The 23,532-nt window shown below is 42.4% G+C and overlaps 1 protein-coding gene across 1 annotated transcript in view; it reads right to left on the reverse strand.

Moving 5' to 3' along the window:
• Positions 1 to 23,532, reverse strand: part of LOC107114776 (protein phosphatase 1 regulatory subunit 12B-like) — a 64,828-nt gene that overhangs the window by 17,877 nt on the left and 23,419 nt on the right. The window contains exons 2-8 of the mRNA XM_015416365.1: positions 23,420 to 23,526; positions 21,462 to 21,580; positions 15,713 to 15,878; positions 13,447 to 13,591; positions 5,130 to 5,204; positions 2,206 to 2,282; positions 1,331 to 1,470 (exon numbers count right to left, since the gene is read on the reverse strand). Coding sequence (XP_015271851.1) covers positions 1,331 to 1,470; positions 2,206 to 2,282; positions 5,130 to 5,204; positions 13,447 to 13,591; positions 15,713 to 15,878; positions 21,462 to 21,580; positions 23,420 to 23,526 — 829 coding nt within the window. The remainder of the gene's footprint in view (positions 1 to 1,330; positions 1,471 to 2,205; positions 2,283 to 5,129; positions 5,205 to 13,446; positions 13,592 to 15,712; positions 15,879 to 21,461; positions 21,581 to 23,419; positions 23,527 to 23,532) is intronic.

Consider the following 23,532-nt stretch of genomic DNA (forward strand, 5'->3'; position numbering starts at 1 on the left):
AGGCCTTCCCCAGCTCCCTGAATTACCTGAAATACTTACTGGTGTTGACAAGACAATCTTACTGTATTCACTGTAATGAGTAAGGAGTTCTGCTTCAGAGAGTGTTATCAATAGCATAAAGCACCGCTCTGCTTCTGTACTTCAGCAATACATTGCCAAGAAATAGTAAGTTTTGAAACAGTAACATTTTGGAAGTAACTACCACAGAGCTCTTTGGGGTTTTTTTCCTGTGGTGGAGGGATTAAAAAGATACAACTTCACAGAGCCTTGTTACTGGACCAAAGCTCTTGAGGATAGCCAAAAGCTTCTTAGTCTTTGCACTTAATGCATTTGGAGCTAGCCAGCTATGCAAAAGTTACTTGTACCCATTTCACAGTGTTAAAGAAACAGCTAATTGACAAGAAAGTGAGGCAACTAGTAAATTCTACATTTTTTGCAGTTGTACCGGGCACTTATGTTCCCGTAGGTCTATAATGCAAAAGAGCATTATGTTGTCAGATATTAAAAGCAAGATCTTTAAGCTATAATTGTAAGCTATCCTGAAAGCAGAAGGGAGTAAGATATAACTTCTAAATAAATATAAACATAAAATTTAGTGTAAAAGTAATGTTCTACATGAAAGGTTACTAGAGTCTGCAGCAGAAAAGGTCAAAAACTTGAGATTCTCCAAGGAATTAAATACCAACATAATATTATCAAATCATTATTTCACTGCTTCTCCATACTTTGCCTAGAGATTTGTCATTTTCAGCTCCTGTAACAACTCCCCTTCTTTGTAAGCCAAGTGCATTGGTGTTAGAAGAAAAAGAAACATTGCATTGGGAAGGGAGAACTGTGTTACTTGTCAGCCACCCAAGAGTGTCACTTTTATGTCACTTTTACAACCACATTCCTGGCAACATTTTCAAATTCCAGTAATCCTGCTACAAGACATTGCTGTCCAAGTGCAGGACAATGTACAATCGCCAAAACGTTCTGGAGCTCTGGTAAATAAAGAACAGCTGCATATCTGTTACAGTATAAATCGAATGGGGACTTATAGAGACCCCAAAATAAATGGCAAACAGCTCCCGAGTAGAACACACAAAAGTAGCAGAAGTCTTTTATAAAATAAATATTCATATTTCAAAAATATAGAGAACACAGTAATCCTAAATATATACTATTGATATATTATTTCCTGTCATCTAAGACTGATTTTTATCTTCGTGGATCTTATCTCAGAGTGCAAAGAAGCTTTTCAAGATGTCTTTGTGAACGCAGGGGAAGTTGTGAATTCACTAATTCTACAGGCAATCCCTATTTTTAACAATTCTGTAAAGCATATTACCTGCCTTTTTTTCAGTATCTGATTCTGAAACATCATCTTCCTCCGCTTCTTCCTCAGAACTGGAGCTACTGGACTCTTTATTCTCTTCTTCATGGTCTAGGGATTTCAGAGTGTCTGGCTCATAAAGAATCTTCTCTTTGCTGAGACACAAATGTTTAAAAATGTATTCACCACAATGAAGCAGTAAACTAACTAAACAATGTGCCGTAGGAACTGACAATATAAGAATACTTCAGATCACTGTACAGGCTGTGTACAGAATCTTACTGCTGATCAGTGTGAGCAACTAATCTCTTAGCATTGCAATGGAACTAATGCTAATGCAATATTATAAACAAACTGAGATGGGAAGGAGAGGCCAAGTGGCAGGGGAAATGCTAGTTCCTTCTATGTCCCTGTTTCCTAATTCCTGACATTTCCCCCCAAAATCACATCATGGGACTGGTAAAACAGACCACACAAGATGCCCAACAATGTCTACTTTAGAAACAGCATATGCACTATTTGAAGAAAAACATGTATTTTTAAAAGGTATAGATATAGCAGGGCTTGGAAAAAATCGCAAAGCAAAATTTCAGAGACTTGGAAAGGTGTGGGAGGAGATGGACAATACGTAACACTGATCTATACAACACAGCAAAATGCTGGCCCAGTAATTCCTATCTATGACAAGTTCATGGCTACTCTTTCAGCTACAAAACAAACAGGTTCTGAACTCGCTATACTCTGAGTCCTACCATGTTCCATGCCCTGTTAAGTTCTGACTTTTCAAGGTGGTTCACATTTCCATTTTTACTTCTGTTCTCCTACCAACCCCACAAGACGTCATGCCCATAAGACACCCATGCCATTTACTTTTAGATAGAAAATCTTACTTTCTGAAGAGTCCGCTTTGAAGTTTGCCATTTATATCAGCTTCAATTAGCTTGTTTCTTGTCTCTTCACTACGCAGCTGCCAAACATATAATTGAAAAGCCATTTTAAAGAAGAGATAATGCCTGGTAGATCATTTTAATTGTTTAGATCTTACATAGAGCTACAAGGATTTATCACCAGGAAGCCATAATATTGTGGTCACATTCCAGACCATTTCTTCCAGGGGATATCTACCTGGGCATCCTCTTTGACTTTCTTTTAAACTCTAGCTTCTTCTTTCCCAAATACCTCACAGCAGGTTCCTTTTGAAACAGGCTCATCAACTCCATTGGCTGCTTCTGGCTTCCAGTATTATAGGACAGGGAGAAAAAAATTCTCTCTGTCTACTTTTTCCACCCCATAATGTAAATCACCACAGCTAGAAAAGAAATCACTCTGTTCTGAGCTGGGCTTAGATTTCTTCAAAGTCAGATCAGCCCTCAGACCTTCCTGCCCATTACATCTGCATCCCAAGCAGGTGACCATCAGTAGTACTTTTTTGAAAGGTGCAGCAGGAAGACACATATGGGTAACAACTACCACTACAAGCTTGCTTCGTTCATGTTCATCATGAATCCAACTCATTCTTTTTTTATGTTGGCAGGGAACAAAACCACCTACATCCCTGACAGATTGCTGTTCAGTTAATATTAAACATATGTTGTAAGGGGTGCAGTAAAGAGTATAACTGTAGCAAAAATAATCTCTTAAAAGTCATCAAGGAGATAAGCTAGGAGAAATCTCCTGGCAAAAGAAAATCAGGCACAGTCTAGCAACTGGACAAATATTTAGCTTACAGCCAAACCTCTTTTCCCGAACAGCCTCATGTTAGCAAATTCTACCTCAAACGTGCCATTTCACTCACTGCAGAGAACTCTAGACTATGCTGCAAATTCTACTATACAGCTCAGCTTCACAACTTCTCCTGTTGGAAATGTCATTTTGGCAACACCATGTAACCATAAGTATGCATGAGTCTGACCAATTCTGACAAACTAATTCAGGGTCAAACTGCAAGTTAATGGGAGATCCATGATCTGATTTGGCATCTGGATCAAGGCTGATGGGTGGTGCTGTTGTTGTTAGACCTGTCAGCAGCGTTTGACATGGTTGACCATCAGCTACTGATCCACTGCCTCAACGATACCAGAGTTCAGGGGCTTGCCTTACAATGGCTCGCATCCTTTCTTCAGGGTCGGGGACAAAGGGTGGCACTAGGGGAACAACTGTCCTGAAGGCATCCACTGATTTGTGGAGTGCCCCAAGGGGCAGTGCTTTCCCCAATGTTATTCAACATCTATATGCACCCCCTTGCCCAGATTACCTGGAGGCATGCGCTTGGGTGTCACCAGTACGCAGATGACACCCAGCTCCATCTGTTGGTGGGCAGTCAGTCTGACTCTACACCAGAAGATCTGGACTGGGCGTTGCAAGCCATGGCTGATTGGCTTAGACTGAGACAACTTAAATCGAATCCGACGAAGACAGAGGTTCTGTGCCTGAGTCCAGGCAGTCTGGGGGTAGGGATCCCACTCCCGACCTTCAGTGGGGCACAGTTGGCACCAGCGCCAGAGGTTAGGAGTTTGGGAGTGCTCTTGGGTGCTCCCTTAACCATAGAGGCCCAAGTAGCAGCCACTGCCAGGTCAGCCTTTTATCGTCTTTGGCTGATCAGGCAGTTGGTTCCCTTCCTCGAACGCAATGACTTGGCAACAGTGATCCATGCAATGGTCACCTCGAGACTGGACTACTGTAACGCTCTCTACATGGGGCTGCCCTTGTCCCAAATCTGGAAGCTGCAACTAGTGCAGAATGCGGCAGCCAGGCTTTTGATGGTTATCCCTATGTGGGAGCACATCCAGCCTGTACTGAAGGCACTGCACTGGCTGCCAATAGAATACTGGATTTGCTTCAAGGTGCTGGTGAAATAAGCTCCTGGAAGAGATCAGGGCCCTGCAGGACCTCTTACAGTTCCGCAGGGCCTGCAAAATGGAGCTCTTCTACCAGGTGTTCGACTAGGGAGCCCTGGCTTTACCATCTTTACCATCTTTCACCTCCAGCCTGTGCCCTGGCCAACCATCAATGTCTCTAGCCTGTGCCCACCGCATAATAAATGAGCAAACTGAGCTGGTATGAAAGTTATGAGAATCATACGGTCACCTAAGCTATATTAGAAATAATTTTTGCTCTTTTTTATTTGATAATGTTCCAGCTTTTAACTGTGTTTTAATTGATTGGTATTTATGTTATATGTTTATATAGGTTTTAATTGTATTTATGAAATGTTGTGTAAGCCGCCCTGAGCTTGCCTTTGCAGGGAGGGTGGGAAATAAAATGAATGAATGAATAAATAAATGTTTTTAACTGTAAAATGCGGTCATACTTTCCCAGTTTGAATTTGACCCAGTGTACTGGAGCAGAAGTAGTTACTATTTTCTCTCAGAACTATTTTCCCATCAGAAATACCCAACTGCCATCACCTGAGTGCAGTGGCAGTCCCAATCCAAATCCTAAAAAAAGGTAAAAAATATATTCACAGATTTTTCTACATTATATGTAGTTTGACCACCAGTATTTGCCTCCACAACTAGACTGGCTGGTTATCTTCCTAGAATTATAGAATCATAGAGTTGGAAGGGACCTCCAGGGTCATCTAGCCGAACCCCCTGCACAATGCAGGAAATTCACAAATACCTCCCCCCACCCCTATCCCCAGTGACTGCTGTTCCATACCCAGAAGATGACAAAAAACCTCCAGGATCTCCAGCCAAACTGGCCTGGAGAAAAATTGCTTCCTGACTCCGAAGTGCCGGAAACAATTTTCTTTAAAACAGACAGGAGATGGAACCAGAGATATTGGCTAGAATGAGGCTAGGAAGGGACTCACCATATTCTGCTTCTTCTGCAGCATCTCCAAGTGCTCAACCAGTCCCTCATCAGCCACATCAAATGGTGTTTGACCCTGATAACATGTGCAAGTAGAAAACAAAGGCATCATACAGGATGGTGTTTCATTAGTATGAAAGGAAAATTTCTTTACCAGTAGAAAACAACATTTAAAAACAAGCTTATAGCATTTCATATCCTAGAAGCTGGTAAAACCTCAGGGTTTGACAACAGAATTTTCCACACCCTTTTAATTTATACTGGATGCCAAGTAAAGTTGGTATGTGTTTAGTTATCCTACAGTTATATTAGTTTGAATAATCAGATAAAGACATGGGGCAACAGCTATGATGGAATTTATGATGCACATAGTGAAGTATTAATTCTTGGTAAAGTTGTAAAGTTCCCAACTGCTTAGTTCAAAGACAGAGATGGTCTGCAGCATTGGATACACTCTCTACCATAGCCCCCTCCTTTCCCCAGTTCAAAATCCCCTGCCCATGACACAATAAGCTTCTCTGGCTGAAATTAGTACATACATCACTATTAACTATGGTTCACATGTTGCTAAGCAGGGTTGTCCTGAATAAGGGTTTTCAAACCTAATTTGAATCTTGCTTAACATGAAGTTGGGTAGCTAAAGCTGGTGTAGATGAAAACATTGCTCCATGACTAAGAACAGGGGAAATCTGCATTATAGAAGAAAAGGGATAGGAGAAAGGAATGTATGATCTCACCTGCTTATTCCCAATCTTTTAACTATGCCTTAAAGTTTTCCAGACTGCTGTGTCACTAGCACCACTATCGATTTAACCAAAGATTCTAGTAAATGTAACAGGATTAATGAAGTATAATTAACTCTGTGTGAAGATTATCAGCCAAAGGTACAAGAGCCACACTCAAGTTGAAAGCGAGTATCGCAGACATCTAAAAAATTAAATCATTCATGCACATCTCATTCCGCAGGAAGACTACCCCAAAATGGAAAGTTAGAAACAGGAGGGTGAAATGCTGTCTGACATACTGTCCTCCTGGAAGGAGGCATTAATAAGCCAGTCAAGATCCAGCCAATAAGAGATCTGATTTCTCCCAGGAGGCTTTGACCAGCCAAAAACAAGCAGAGATGTAATTATAGCTGGTGACTCTCCCAAGTTTTTGTAGGAGTCGGAAATACTGAGTTGGATTTAGCAATCTATCAGTGGAAGGAGCTGACAGCAGCGGATCTTCCCTGTTTCCCCCTCCCCCCACCCCCACCCAGAGATCTGATTACCAGGACCACAGGACCTGTGCACAGTAACAGTAATAGACTTTGGTGGTCTGTAGTGAGGAATGTGGAAAAATCCCTCCTTCCTACCCTTCTATCACTCATGCTCCACTAATGGATGAAGCAGGAGGGAGTGATTTAACCCCTTTTGCTGACTCACTGCAGTTCACCAACCTGTATGGCTATTGTTCCACCTGGGACCAGTGACTCAAGAATAAGCCTACCCAAATTTGGGATTTCTAGTGGGAAGGGAAAGCACAGATGACCCACATCCTAGGGTGAGCAGATTGTTGGATCCAATGCATTGACTGACACTGAAGAATAAGACTGAAAACTCTGGTATCACATCTGTATTTGAAGTAGTACTCCTGACTAGGGATGGGCACGAACCTCATCACAAACCTAAATTTGTCACGAAAATTGCCTGGTTCATGAGCTGAGGTTCATGTGGTCTTGCCTGCCACGAACCTCCACGTTTCCCGGAGATTTGCGGGAGGTTCATGTTGGCAGACATGTTGGTGCCAATCAACTGATCGTCAAAGCAACAGGGGATGGACTTCTGCAGCACTGGAAACACCAATAATGGCCCTCCAAAGCTCGATGGGCAGTGCTGGCCGCCAATAAGAGAGCTGCCATTCTGCTCTATGGGAGCAGCTCACATGCCACTGTTTTTACTCAGCAGCAGGCAGTTAGAGGCAGAGAGGAAAGGGAACTGGAAGTCATTCCTCAGTGTGAGCAGTGGGGTTGGGGGTGTTTGGTGCTTACTCAGGACTCTGAGGCACCTGTCCTTCTGCTCATGCTGAGCAGAGGGGCTTAGCTTCACTGTTTCCTCAGCTGAGCCCCCCCTCATTGGGCGTTGTGTGAATGCTAGCTCTGGCTGGCTGGGATTGTGTGAGGTAAAGTGGACGCAGGGCTCTGAGCCACCTGTCTCCTTGCTCAGCTCCCCTCGCCGCCCTGGAATTCATTTCTGAAGGGATTGGGTAAAAGTCGGATCCAGATTATTTTAAATGGATCCTCATGAATTCATGTGATTTATACTGAAATGAAATAAAACCACCATCACACTGTAGACCATGTTTTAGTCTATAGGCAGCACCACAAAAATCACCCAACCACTGCTTCATGCGGCCATATGGGCACAAAAAAAAAGTTACTTGCTCCCTCTAAGCTGTGGTGTCTTGTGAGCAAAAATTCTACTCTGTGAGCGACTGGCATGAAAGTTGTGAGCGAGCGATTTGGCTATTGCATAAATTAGCTTGCTCTGGAGCCCTCCTTCCTGAGCTGAGACAAAAATGTGTGAGCCAGAGGCTAAAAAACTGTGAGCTAGCTCACACTAACTCAGCTTAGAGGGAACAGTGGTTACTATCCATGGATCCTCATTATTTTTGCACTACGTCATCCTCTCCTTAAAAAAGAAATATCTCTGGATCCAGCCAAATTGGCAAACTATTGGCCGGTTTCCAATTTGCCCTACCTGGGCAAAATAATAGAGAGGGCAGTGGCGATACAGCTACAGGGCTTTATGGTTGACACTTCCATGTTAGATCCCTTCCAGTCCGGTTTTGCCCAGGCCATGGGACAGAGATGGCATTGGTCACCCTCACAGACAACCTCTAGAGACATCTGGATCAAGGAGGATCAGCGGTGCTGTTGCTGTTGGACCTGTCAGTGGCATTCGATGCAGTCGACCATCAGCTAGTGATCCACTGCCTCGCCAATGCTGGGGTCCAAGGGTTGGCCTTGCAGTGGTTTACCTCCTTTCTCCAGGGTCAGGGACAAAGGGTGGCACTAGGGAAACAGCTGTCCCAAAGGCACCCGCTGGTTTGCGGAGTGCCCCAAGGGGCGGTACTTTCCCCGGTGCTATTTAACATCTACATGCACCCCCTTGCCCAGATTGCCTGTAAGCATGGGCTGGGTTGTCACCAATATGCAGATGACACCCAGCTCTATCTGATGTTGGGTGGCCAGTCTGACTCTACACTGGAAGATCTAGACCTGGCGTTATAAGCTGTGGCTGCATGGCTTAGACTGAGCCGATTGAAATTGAATCCAACAAAGAAGGAGGTCCTGTGCTTGAGTCGGAGCATCCTGGGGTTAGGGATCCCACTCCCGACCTTTGATGGGGCTCCGTTGGTGCCAATGTCGGAGGTTAGGAGCTTGGGAGTACTCCTAGATGCCCCCATAACAATGATGGCCCAGGTAGCAGCCACTGCCAAGTCGTACTTTTACCATCTTTGGCTGATTAGGCAGCTGGTTCCTTTCCTTGAACACAATGACCTAGCAACAGTGATCCATGCAAGGGTCACCTCGAGACTGGACTACTGTAATGCTCTCTACATGGGGCTGCCCTTGGTGCAAATCTGGAAGCTACCACTAGTGCAAAATACTGCAGGCAGGCTTTTGATGGGCCTCCCTATGCAGGAGCACCTCCAACCTGTGCTAAAAGCATTGCTCTGGCTGCCGATAGCATATCAAATTTGTTTCAAGGTGCTGGTTCTTACCTTTAAAGCCCTATATGGTCAGGGACCTGCATATCTTTCCCCACATGTTCCCCAGAGAGCACTGTGTTCAGGGCTCCAAAATCGCCTGGCCCTCCCTGGTCCAAAAGAGGCCAGGCTTCTCAGTAGCAGCTCCATACTAGTGGAATGAGCTCCCAGATGACATCAGGGCCCTGCGGGACCTCTTACAGTTCCACAGGGCCTGCACGACGGAGATCTTCCACCAGGCTTTTAATTAGAAGCCGCACATAACAACTATACTGTGTTAGGCCTTCCCCCTGGATGTTCCATCAGCAGCCTGTGCCCACCAGCAAAACCAGAAAAGATACGCTGAATTCCAACTCTGACCATTCCCTTTTGTTTAACCAACATGTCCTGCTGTGACAATTTTATAATGTTATTATTACCATCTATTCTAGCTCTAGCACCTTGCACTTTATGTTCTGTTATAACTGTATGATAAATTAAGATGTTTTGTGTGTTGCTCTATGTATTTTATACTTTTATGTATTTTATGTAAGGCGCCCTGAGCCTGCCTCAGCAGAGAGGGCGGGATATAAGTCGAATAAACAAATAAACTAACTAACTAACTCACCATCAGATCAACTATAATATCGATAAACATAGATTGCATAGCAAAAATCATGGATCCGCTTCTTCAGGGTGCCAAAACAGTGCAAAAACATGGTTCCAAATCATGGATCCTCAAGGTTTTTGCATTGGGTCACCTCAACATCACTATCAAATCACACATCATGTCCATGGGCACAGCTTGTACCACAAAAAAATCAGGGATCCACAGCTTTGTGGCAACACCATGGTACAAAAACATGGTTCCAAAGCACAGATTCTCATAGATCCTCAGGGTTTTGCATTGGGTCATCATGACATCACCATCAAATTACATATCATGTCCATGAGCAAAGCTTGCACCACAAAAATCATGGATCCATGGCTTCATGGTGACACCATGGCACAAAAACATGATTCCAAAGCACAGATACTGATGGATCCTCAGGATTTTTGCATTGGGTCACCCCAAACTCACCATCAAATCACATATCAAGTCAAACTGAGCAGGGGGGCTTAGCTGCTGGGTTCCTCAGCTTGGGGGGAGGTGTAAATTAAGTGCAACAAAGAAAGTGGGGGGTCATTGTGAGGCACCCCCATATAACTGCACCAAGCATCCATTGTGAAGAAATCCATCTTTTCAGCTAGCAGGGCTCGGTTGACAACCTGTCAAATGTTATCAAAACTCTGTTTAATAATGACTGGCTTTGTGGGAAGGGGAGGTCAGTGCAAACTGCATTTGGAAAGACTAGGAGAGATTTTCCTTCTCTAACATGATTGTCCTGCACCCAAGGTCCTTTTGCAAGGAATACAGCAGCAGCAGGGAAGAGCGATTACCCTGGAAGAAACCACATCATAATTGGGGAGGCGGTCCTCAGCAAACTTGGAGGGCAGGTAGAGGGGCATCTCAGGGAGGCCCTCTGTGAGTTTGATGCCTCTAGCTTGCAGGGGGTCCATTCAACACACTCCTGAATCTGCAGCTGCAATTTCCACAGAGAGCACTTTCCTGGGGGCACCTGCTTTGGGGGACTGTAACTTGGCCCCTGAAATCCAATCCTCACCGAACATGGAGAGCAGGTAGAGGAGAGTCAGCTGGAGACTCACTGCAAATTTGGCATCTCTAGCTCACAGGGGGGGCATTCTACCACATCACGTACCTCACAAAACAAACCAGTTTGGCAAATGGGAAGGTTCATGAAGGTTCATGATTCATGGCCATCTGGCCCCACGAACCATGAACTGAAACAAACCTCAATTTTCCCAGTTCATGCCCATCCCTACTTCTGACTTCTTTCAAATTAGCAGGCTAAAAGTTAAACAGTATCTGAGTGATTGTATATGCAGATTCAACAGCAACACGCTGGAGCTTGATCCCAGTTTTTGGCTCCCCAAATCACCAACAGGGTAAACCCTATGCAAAGTCACTCCAGTCTAAGACCATTAAAATCAGTGGGATTAAAGTGGAATAACTCTGCATGGGACAGCATTGTGAATCACTAAACCAGCTGTTATGTATAACAAGTGTTGAGAAATAAAATAATTGTGGCCAACTAGACAGTTTGTGTTTCTCTCAATATAGCTTCTACCAGTCTTTCTTTTTCTTTTTTTTCTTTTTTGGTATAACAGTGGAATCCATTTACTAACAGATTCTTCATACTGGAGCCAATTCCAGGGCCAAATAATATTCACTGGATCACCCAGCTAACTGAAACCATTGGTAGATTATTGTGCTCTTACAGACTACCAATCGAACAGCAACCTTCCACCAGTTAATGGCATAATGAATATTCATCTTATTTACCAGTCAGGGCAAGCACTGATCAAGATGCCTTGTCCCACCAGGTCTCTAAAATACAAACAAGGACCTCCACACTCTTTGCAAATTTAATGACTTAATGAATGTTTTATTTAACAAAATTGCATGCAACTTCAAAAGCAAAGACAAGATGTGCTATTGGAATGAGCCTAGAGATTCTAGCAAAGATCATCGCAGACACCACTAGGCTGGCCCTGTGTCACTTTCCCACACCTGACCGCCTTCTCTCCCCATTTCCCATCTCTTCATCAGCCAGCAAAATGTCTCCTAAAATGAGACTCTACCAAACGCCAGCTAATCCCAGGTGACATTCAAGGCTGAAGGAAGTGTCTTTCAGGACAAATTCAGCTTGGATACAGCTGAAGAAAATTACGCCTCTCATGCAGAAGTGCCCTCTCACCATTCCCAAACCTTGTAGTATTCTAGTATAGATTTTAGTATTGTATCAATCTATCACTCTCCCAACTCAACAAAACATAGATGGGAATGATCCCGCCCCATCCTTTTCTGGGATTTGCCCCCAAAATTTCCAGTGCAGAAGTTGAGAATGTAGAGAAAATTGAACTTACAGAATATTTTCTTTTTTAGAACACAAAGAAATCTGTTTTAACCCAATGTTACAGAATTTTAGGGGTTTTATGTCTTCTATTATGCAATAATGGAGCTGCAGTGGCTCAAGTGGTTAAGACGCTGAACTGCAGGCTGTGGAAGGTCAGGAGTTCAGCAGTTCGAGACCCGGGTGCCGCAAGACGGAGTGAGCTCCCGTCTCTAGTTCCAGCTCCTGCCAACCTAGCAGTTTGAAAGCAAGAAATTGCAAGTAGATAAATAGGTACCACTTTGGTGGGAAGGTAACAGTGTTCCGTGCGCCTTGGTGTTTAGTCATGCCAGCCACATGACCATGGAAACGTCTTCGGACAGCGCTGGCTCTTCGGCTTTGAAACAGAGATGAGCACCGCAACCCTAGAGTCGGATTCGACTGGCTTTCGAGCAAAGGAACCTGTACCTTTACCATGCAATAACTAGGTCAGTAACTATGTAAGATAATTACAATTCCTTTATACAATAAAAATGTAGAACTCTTAAATCACTCTCTTATTTCAGAATCTTCCACCTGCAACATTTTAAAAACTGATCTAGATTTGGAAATACACGCCAAATCATGAAATAAGCAAAAAGTGACACACAGTATTAGAGAGAGCTTTCAACTCATACAAACCTTCAGCTCTCTGAATGCCCTTGAAATAAAAAATAAAAATCAGAATCAAGATTATCAGTTGTTAGTTATCTGAAAGGATTATTGTTTCCTGTCTGGTGATATGTACACTAACCCAATTATTGCCTCTATTGGACGTATGTTCTAGTTTTCATATTCTGTGTGCCCTACAAAGCTTTATACAACCTTAGGAACTAGAGAGTGTGCATGGAGCTGTAAAGGAATGTCCTACAGACTAACCTGATCTGGAATAGGACCTATTTCCTGTCCCTCCCCCGGCCGCTTCCTCTAGTAATTTCTAGAAGAGGCTGCAACTGTGGTTGTTACATGGAGGTGAGAATGGAATAGTAATGGTGGCAGCTGCCAAACAGCAGAGCAGCCATTATAGTTAAAATCTGAAAGAAGTTTAAAATCTTCATTATCTTAGCAACTGAAGGATGGTCACAGACTTACTGGAACCTTTCTTTTACAAATGCTAGAATTTTTCAAGCTTCCATTTGTTCTAATTCAAATGTCAGCTTTCAGCCGCCACACTGCCAGAGCACAATAAAATGTGGGAGATGCCTTTCCTCATTACTGGAAAAATGGAAAGAGACTGGCATAACTGAGATTTATCATATGCATAACTGTCATGTTGCAAAGGATGGGTCTCAATGGAGCTTTTGGCCCTAAGAAGCTAAATGCCCTTTCAAAACAAAAATATAAATGGTTGCCAGACCTAAAGGAAAATTCTGTTTCCAGCAAAAGGTTTCAAAATATACTTCCAGATGACAAGGAATATAAAGGACACGCTTTATGTAATCTGCTTAGCTTTAGGCTCAAACACAGCTATAGGCAAGCACATCAGGGGTGCAATTTAAGAGCACGTTTGGCTTGCCAAAGAATGTGGTCAAGATTTCCAAGAGAAAACTGTCCTCACCTCTGAGGACTATTATATTTAGTCTGAGGCTCACTAACCAGCTTGTTCCTGATGTCCATGTCACAGAGTGCTTCAGCCAAGATAGAGCAAGCTTCCTTCACTCCCCAGTGTGCAGCAGCATGGAGTGGAGTCCAGCCATCACTGTCCTGGACATTTACATCAAACCCAACTTGAATCAAGAGCCTAAGGAAAATAAGCGAGTGAAAATGCAGCAGTTCAGTCATGCAGTTTAACAGCCCCTGTGAACAGTGTGAGTAGCTTCATGAAAGGGGCTGTCCCTGTGTCACAGACTAGCGTGGAAAAGCAGACAGCTTAAAAAGGTCAAATTTAGAGTAAAGTTAACAGCTTCCATTAATGCAGTTGGTGCTGGTGACTAGTTTTGATGATGGCTGAGATCCAGAAGATGTGTCGTCAATAGATAGCAGTAGGCAGATGTGTTCTAGGGAAGTGGTTTAAGTGGGAAGAAGCAAATCAAAGGACAAAAAGGAAAAGATGCAACAATGACATTTCTCTAATGCATTAACTTCTGAACACATCATGTAAATAAACATGGTTTTCGAACATCTGCTGTACCTGCAGCTCTCCAGAGTCTCAGGGAGAGGTTTTGCCCAGCTTTCCTAACTGAATTCCTTCTAACTGGAGATGTCAGGGATTAAGAACGGGACTTTCTGTAAAACATGGGCTCTGCAACTGAGCTATGGCCTTCACTCTCTAATAACAAATTTTTCAAATTCCCTTCATCCACACTTCATTTCTACCCAACTACTGAAGCATTAAATGATGACACTCATTTTCTCCACCTTCCTGCAACATCCAAGAAGGGAGCAGGGAGGTGGGATTGATCCTACGCAACATTCCTGAAAGGGAGAAGGGGCTGGACAAGTGAATATGATGCTGTGCTCTACAAGTCAGATAAGATTGCTCCTATGCTGCTCTTCATCCAAGGGGCTAACATTCCTATGGTCATTGTACATTACTGTAATGATGCAGAAAGACTGTTTGCTCAGTCTCATCATACAGCTGATCCCTCTAAAATGTTATGCTCAGAATGCAGAGTCAACATTCAGAAGTTCTTTGAAACCAATTATGACAAGGAAATGATAAAGGAAAGTTAAACAAACACTAAAAATTTTACCATGTACCTTACCACTCTGCTTTTTAGAGCTTAGCTTAAAAAAAAACTGATACCTTCATGAATAAATGAAGAACCATTTTTAAAAGCCATATGTCAAACTCGAATTCATATGCTAGCATAGAACAAATGGTGGAAGCATAAAGAATCAATTATCATACAAACCTAAACAGGGACACCTGCCAGTGGGTGCCATGCAAGTAGAAAAAATGAAACATTTGTGGACATAAAGTAACAGTGATCGATCATCAACTATAAATACATTTAGAGATGATTTCTAGTGTAAAGAAAAGGATGAACAGACTAATGACAAGAAAGCATCAATAAGCAACTTTCTGCTTGTCAAAGAAGAGAACTACTAAAATGGGGAGTAGAATGTTCATTCTCAAATGCTGATATCTGCTGGTCTCTCAGCTGGCCAGCACTAAGTGAAGTCTTGCCCTGGAAAAGCAGCACAAAGCAAGCAACTTCACAAAGGGCTACAATCAACTGATAACTTTTCCTGTGAATGAGAAGTAGGCAAATCATTCATACTTGCACATGCAAATGCTGCAGTGTCAGCTAAGCCTCTACCCAGCAGTTACAGTCCTATCCTGCAGTTGCAAAGCTTGGAACACAAACCTTATCCATTAGCCAGCTGCAAAGACAGACAGCTATACACTACCTCGGAACCACTATTGAATTATGTACATCTTATATTTTACTGCCTGCAGCCTGAATAAAGAGGCAACTCCATTTCAATTCCTTTTTCAAGAGAACTTGGAAATATTTATTTTCAGGGGTATAAATAAATAACTGAAATGCTGCAACTGTTTATCATTAGAGTGTCAGCTCCAGAACACAGTGAGGTCAGGTATTAAGTGCAGGTCCAAGACCCTCTAAGGCCCACTAAAATGAGAACACAGCCATGCTCATTCTGCTAGGAAGCCAGAGGTTACATCCAGTGCACCCAGCCTGCCTCACTCAGATTAAAGAAGCCTACAGAATGTGCCTTGTCCAACAGCCCCTTTGTACCTGGCACTAAATCTGTACTTAATCACAAGAGAAGATATAAACACACAATCCCAGGCAAAAACTGCCACGAATACTACCATTTTGCACACAAGGAATCCATTACAATAGTACCAAGAACCCCTAAATTAGCACAGTAAACAAAGAAAATTGATTAGTACCTCATGACTTCAGAGTAGCCCTTTCCTGAGTGTGCGCATACATGAAGAGGGGTAGCCCCAGTTCGGGGATTTTTTCTATCTTCAATTTTCCGCCTGTTTAGCCACTGCCGTGCATCCTGCAGCATTTGTTGCTCTTCTGCTTTCCTTGCTTGATCCAGATCTGTCCCTGGAGAAACAGACTACAAGTGTAAAAAAAAACACACCCCAAAGTGGAACAAAAATGGATATAGGGAAGTGCATGCAAGTCTAAGGGCCAATTGAGTGGTTAGCAGATATTAATTAGATGCTTTTTTATTTTCCTGGCACAGATTTAATTTAAAGACTTATATCTCATTTTCTCCTATAATCAAGGCAGCGCTTTTTTTGCCATTGAGACGCAGCTGACTTAGGGTGACCCCGTAGGGTTTTCAAGGCAAGAGATGTTCAGAGGTGGCTTGCCTTTCATTGCCTCAGTGGTCTCCCATCCGAACACTGACCAGGGCTGACCCTGCTTAGCTTCCAAGATTGGGCTAGCCTAGGTAACTAACAACTTTATAGTACTTGCTATTTTTAATTACCATTTTCTAATTATAACTTGAACGGAACTTGCCTCTCTCACTCAGTGTTTTCAAGGAGCTAGCCATCATGATCCCAATGACTTATACTACAGAATTTAAAAGCTACAAGCCTATCACTAAAACAGTGTGGGGGGGGTGAATTTTAAAACAAGCAGCCGCTGGGAGAGCCCAACTTAATTGCCATGCTGATACAAATTTACTGTTGATAGAAACACTGGCTGGTTGTTAAATTGTAAACTGCAGCAAAATATACTACTTTAAACTGCCTGCCTACTCCCTTAGTATATTTGCTAAAAACCCAGGCTCCCTTTACATGGACAATCGCCGCCGCCCCCCCCCACCCTATAACTATAACAGTAACTGTTGTAGAAGTTTATTAAAAAGGAAAAAAAAGTATAACCCCCCCAAATAAATAGTTAAATAAACATTCAGGTATCTTAAAACTTTAAAATAAACCCTCGAAAGCCTCAAGAGCTCTAATAAGCTTCAGACGTTTTCTCGCCACTCCCTCATCCACACTCTCGCTCAAGTAGATAACCGAGAGAGGGAGAGAAAGAAATACTAAGATTAAAGCTACATGAAGATCGAAGCTACATACTAGAGATTAAAATAGGGAGGATAGAGGCAAAAGAAGGGAGGGGAAGCGCAGCCTACCGATGTCCTGTGCAGTCAAACCGGAACCAGACAAGGCACCACCCTCTACCTGGGAATCTCTGTTTTATTTGCTTAGAGACAATGATCCTAAGATTACTTTGGCAGCAGCAAAATTTGTTTCAATCCTTTTATCCCTTGCATCCAAAAAATAAAGAAGACTTTCCACCCCCAGCTGCTCTAGATTCATAAATCGATGAGCTTCTGAGGGAATGAAAGGAAAGGATCCCCATGATCTCTTTCTTGGTTAATCACTACTAGGTCAAACTCCATCACCAATAATTTAAAATTCTTTTGCCTCAATTAGCAACAGTGTACAGTTACTTACAATGAATGTAAATTATCCTGGTTATCCTAGTTAGTCGGGAAGAAAATTAGGCCACGCTGGTAAATAGGAGAAAAAGAGGAGGAGGAAGGGGCATGGGAGAACAGTTTATTGGACCTTTTAGATCCCAAAGCATTTCACAATGAGCTTTGTTGGGGATCTCAATCAGAAACTTCTCTAGCTCCCACCCTGACAAAGATCTGACAAAGATCATTGCAAAACATGTTGGGATGTAAAAGGTCAAATAAACTGCTCCCCCTTGCACCTTCTTCCTCCTCTTTTTTCCCTAGTTTAGTGTCATCTACAAGCTTGGCCCTCACTGCTCACTCCAGACTCCAGATTTTTATTTTAGAAGGTTAAATAGAACTAGTCCAAACACAGGTCTTTGGAGGACACTACTACTTGCTTTTCTCCACTGTGAAACTGTCTTGTTTAATCCTACCCTCTACTTCCCAATGTTTAATCCATAATCAAACCACAAGGACCCGTCTTTCTATTTCATGACAGGTAAATTTATTCAGGAATCTATTATGAGGAATGGTAACAGCAGCTTTTTAGAAGCCCATCTGTATAAAAGCTCTCAGATCACCCCACCAACATGTTCATCAAGATTCTTAAAAAACTCTCAAAGACTTCCTTTTGCATTAATAGGATGTGACTATGCAAAGCTGATATGTTTACTGGAAGTATTAGCTGGCATTTTTGCTCTCTAAAGCAATCAGTTTTAAGGAGAATATGCAGTTTCAGTGCACCCAGAAGCAGTATTTTAATTTGTTAAAAAGCTGCGCTAACATCTTTTTTTAAACATTTTTATCTCTACACACTACAGGGTATAGGGAAACGGAGTAAACTAAACTAAAATACAGAGTAAGCAGGGATCAAAAAAGGTTCTAAAATTCGGTTATCTAATGTTTCTTCATAATTTAGCTTTTACATAATTGGAGATTAAAAGTTAGTATTTCTATCTTAAGCAATACAAACAAAGTAAACTGTAGTGTGTGCATCGTAGTAAATAGACAAAGAAAAGAAAAAACAGACTTTCAGGATCGGGTTATTTAGCTGATTTTTTCCCTCCACGTTTGTTCTTATCAAAGGGCAGCTTGACCTTAAACAATTTAGGAGCTGTGGCTCCTAATTCTGATTCAGAGTCAACATCTTCCTCAGAGGAGCTACTTGGAGAGCTATTACTGCTTCTGGAACCATGTTCTCCTGTGACAATATTGTCCTCTACTTTTCCTTTTTCTTTTGCTGGGCTTTGATGCTGTTCCAAAAGTGCTGTTGCTTTAAGGACAGAGTCAATCTTTTCTTTTTTCTTTTTGAAGTTGAAGATTATCCCTTCTGGGATTATCCATATGTAGGGAGTGGAATTTTTCTGTAGAAATAAAGTCAAATTTTTGTATTGTTTCCTCTGCTTTCTCACCTCAAATGGAACATCTTTTAAAATTTTCACTTCTTCTCCTTGTATTTTTAAGGTTATTCCATTAGTTGCCTTCAGTATCATATCTCTTGTTGACCTTTTAGAGAATTTCACAAATACTTCACCAGGCAGTTTATTTTTTTTAATAAATTCTGGATAGGTTCGCTTTGTAGAAGTTTCGCTTTACAACCTGCCACGGAAGCTAGGGCTTCGCTTAAAATCTCTTTCAGGTTCTCATCTTTTTGTTCTGGAACACCTTGAAATCTCAGGACATATGCTGACCATTCCAGCTGAAGTTGTAACATCTGTTGTTTCTCTGAGGTCCTCTCTTTTTCCACTGCCTCCATTCTCTGGTTCAGTACATTTGTCTTCTCATCAATCTTTTTCAGCTTTTTAGTTGTCTTCTCTGTTCTTGCATTGGTTTCTTTCAGTTCTTTTTGTAGAGCTTCAGAGTTATTGTTCAAGTTAGTCATCTGGTCCAGTAGAGGGCGCAACACTGCAGTAATCATCTTGGAGACATCTGTGGTTATTTCTGGTCTGGGAGCCGGAGATGATGAGCTAACAGTTACTGAAGAAGGTTTCCCTCTAGACGCCATTTTTTTCACCTCGATGAGATATTGTTTACATTAAAAGTAAACATTTTTTACTGCTTCTGAAAGTCTTTTAAAGTGCACAATTTCTACTGGTCTGCACACCGGTCAGTTGAGTTAACGTTCTCCCATCAAAGCCACCATTTTGCCCCTCGCTGTCTTTCTTTTTCGGTTGCTCTTTCCGGGGTAGGGTAGCCTCCCCCCCTTCGCTGTATTTGGGGTTACACTGCGGTTTTGTGGGTTGCATCTAAACACTTACACAAATTGCCAGATAGTCACTCACGCTTGGCTCCTCGGCTTGTGCCCCAAAGCGAGAAAATTCTTTTAATGCCACATCTCCTGCTCACTCATTCCAGTATGCTTTTTTAGTCCCATGGCTGGTCTCACACCAGTGGGACCTATCAGGACAAAGGAAAGCCTCGATCCCTCTGTCGTTGCCTTGGGAGAGGCTTCCCTTGTGCCCCAGGCTATGAGCCCTCTCTGAGGCCTCTGGGGGGGCCTGGTATGGTCCGAGGCCCCTCATCAGAGCTATGATGGAGCACACCCGCCAGCAAGATGCCAAAGCCGGAAGTCCCAAAAGCTGCGCTAACATCTTCTTAAAGGTGCGGACCCTCCCTCCCCCCACAAAGTCCATTGGCTTGTCTGGTACACTAACCCAACCTTCTAGCACTCCAATTGAATATCATGCCTCCAGACCAAGAAGCCCCACACACAACCATCATAACGCTGCAGTAGAAGAAATAAAAAAGCAAAACCTTGTTTCTAACTTAATTTGTGCCCTGGATGGCACTGTGCCATGGATTTCAATGAGTGTAACTCTTTCTAGCTTTAGACTAGTTGACTCACAACAGCTCTGGCTATAGACCTATGAAACCCTGGCTCAAAATAAGCCTGACACCAAACTAGATGAGACACATGAGCTTAACTTAAAAAAGAAAGAAAGAAATACAACTTCACGTTGCACTGAAATGCTGCAGATTTTCTTCAAGACACATTGCTGGGGGGGGGGAGTATAAACTACTACTTTGGATAGACCTATTACCTTTGTATAGTCACACTATTATTAATATGACTAATTTTCTCTAAAGTAGTAAAGAAACAAAAAAGTTTCTAAGTAAGCTGTACAAAATCACAGCTTTGCATTTTTGTACACCCAAATTTTCTCAAGTAAATTAGGGTTATGAATGACAAAGTTTGCACAACTATTACATAGGACTATAAGTTTTCGTTTACATTTCAGTCCTTCCAGTATAGGTGGGAGGTATGAGCACTAGAATTAACCCTGATTACTGTAAGTGAGCAGGCTCCAGGTTCCTACAGCACCAGCAGTCACTAAATTCTGTAACATTAAATAGCTTTTGTTTCCAAGGCAACATAACAACACAGTTAGAAACAACTGCATTTTCACTGCAGCTCCCTGTGTGGCTTCTAGGCAAATGTCCACATTTCTCAAATAAAAGTGGCCAAACTGCTGAAATCAAATAAAGAAGAATCCCTAGATACAGTGTCCAAGGGCCAGCCATTTGTACAAAATTAACCTTGTAGTTTCAAAGGAAAACTGAACCAATACAGTGGCTTTTCTGCAAGTCCCAATCAAGAAACATAGCATCTCCTTTTCATAGTATATTATTTGTACTTGCCTAAACAGAAAGGCTGAGCTAGTACAGCCACAACAAATGCCAGAATAACCAGTGTTGGCAGGCAGGCAGAATGATATTGTGACAATTTTAAGCCTTATAAATACTCCAAAGGAAAAGAGGATAAGAGAATGTTGTGTCAACACAAAATTTACCTTAGGCTTGTTTCATACACAAAGGGTCCTTAAGCAAGTAATTCTACATCTATCATGCAGTCAATCTAAAGACTGTGCTGGTCTAAAAAATTCTCTGCTGACAAGGCCTTCAGCAACTTCAGGGGGGGGAAGATCATGGCTGCAATCCTGTGTTCATATTTAACACTGACAAAACCCACGACATTCTTCATAGCCAACAGCATTAGACCCACAGGAATGATACCAGTAAGCCACAGAATGGTTTGTTTTCAGAAGTTTTAGTCTTTGTGTACATTCTACATTTTAGAAACATGTGAACATATGTTCTACATGCCAGGCATCATTGTTCCTAATGTTTTACAGGAGAAATGAAGATTCAACCTTCTTTTATCCTTTTTTAATGCAACCTATAGGATGAATAGGATGCAGCTGGCTTACCTTGCTTCTTTACTTGTTCCAACAGCAAATCCTTCATGGCTTCTTCCTCTGCAAGGTCAGATGGGACTTCGCCTTCACTGTTCACTGCAGCTACGTTGGCCCCACGACTTATTAAGTATCTACATTATAGAGAGCCATATGAGACTAACTTCAGAGCAAGAAAATACTTGGTTGCATTTGGTGGCAAATAAACATTTTACCAATGAATCTAGAATTTATCCAGCTACTGGCAGTTACCTGTCTGATCACTACAGTGCCCAAAGCAAACAGCCAATTTCACTCAAACCATTAAGGTGTTCTTTAAATAACGTGGCACCTTTATAACTAAAAGTTTTTAGAAATAATCAAATATTTTGTTCTGTTTTAATGTGTTTGGTCCAATTTGTTTTAAAAAGCTATTTGTTAGCATATATGTCTAGAGAACAAAAACAACATTCTGCATTATTTAGACTGAGCAGCAAGAGGCCACCATCCCCAAAAGACTTTCCCAAAATATAATGTCTGGCTATCCTTACCAGGATTTTCTGCACAAGAAAGTGGAGAGGAAGGAGGAAGACACACACAATTGCCCAGCAACAAGCCAGGTTTGTGCACATCCAAGCTTGATGCGAAGTGTCTTAATGCAGCCACTGTTCCTTAATTATGCAGTTCTCTGGCTCCATCTATTCTAATTGTCCTTTTGTTAACTCTCACTGACCAGAATCTCACAGTAAATGGAACCATCATCTCACTGTATTTCAGTGTGCCCAGGACTATCAGAAAATGTCCCAAAGGCCCTTCAATTACAGAGACCACTGCCCAATCTTCAAGAGCAGATATCTGCACCCAAAGTGCTTCCATATACTTCTTACTTCCTAATCCAAACCTTAACAAAGGCTAATCTTGGCATCTGTACATTCCTAGGAAAGTAACTGTTGAAATGTTAAAGGCTTTGTCTTAGGAAGCCTAACTAGAGTCCAGCACACAATGACATTATGCCTTCAGTGCCAAACAGTGGCTTCTGGATACAACAACCCGCCCACTTATTTTAGATAGGTTGCATGAAGAACCAGACTGAAATTAATAAAAGCTAAAGTGCTATTAGAGCTAAAGGAGATACAAGTCCATATTTGTTCATACTATCATACAGTGCCAATACCAAAGTGTAAAGGTGTCAGACTGCAATAAAAGGCATGCCATCACATGCAAGTCATGATTCCTCTACCATTACAACTACTCCAAAAAGTTTAAACAAAAAAAATTGCCTCTTATGTTTAATTTCAGAGAATCAACAATTAGTTGTAGTGCAGCTGGGTGACACTGAATTACCCATACAAAAGGAATACACATACCTTTCAACCCCTATGGTTACATTTGCTTAGGGAACTCTTGAAAAAACCATCCCTGGATACGGCCTAATTGGCTAACTATCGGCTGGTCTCCAATTTGCCCTCTTTGGGCAAATTAATAGAGAGGGCGGTGGTGATACAGTTGCAGAGCTTTCTGGATGACACTTCCATGCTTGATCCCTACCAGTCCGGCTTCCGCCCGGGTCACAGAACGGAGACAGCACTGGTCACCCTCACGGATGACCTCCGTAGGCATCTGGATCAGGGCGTGACGGCGGTGCTGCTGTTGCTAGACCTGTCGGCAGTATTCGACACAGTCGATCATCAGCTGCTCACCCACCGCCTTGCCGACGTGGGGATTCAGGGGCTTGTCTTACAATGGCTTATCTCCTTTCTCCAGGGTCAGGGACAAAGGGTGGCTCTTGGGGTATATTGGTTTTACTGATCTTGTAAGCTGCCCTGAGCCACCTAGGCAGGAGGGCGGGATAAAAGTCGAACAAATAATATATATATATATAGATTAGCTTAAGGAGTAGTTCCCTAATGGTAGCCAATCATTCAGGCAGCCCTTCCCACTCATCTTCCAATACTGAAATTTTTAAAACTTGGTTTATCCTGAAACTCACTCACTCTGCTATGTTCAGATAGCCACAAGATGCAACTGCATGAAGTGGGGTCCAGCCCTCGTTGTCTTGCTGATTTACATTGGCTCCATATTCTACCAGGAACTTTTCCATCTCCAG

The sequence above is a fragment of the Gekko japonicus genome, unplaced genomic scaffold (genome assembly GCF_001447785.1).
Source record: "Gekko japonicus isolate JY-2015 unplaced genomic scaffold, Gekko_japonicus_V1.1 scaffold1284, whole genome shotgun sequence".
NCBI lineage: Eukaryota > Metazoa > Chordata > Lepidosauria > Squamata > Gekkonidae > Gekko > Gekko japonicus.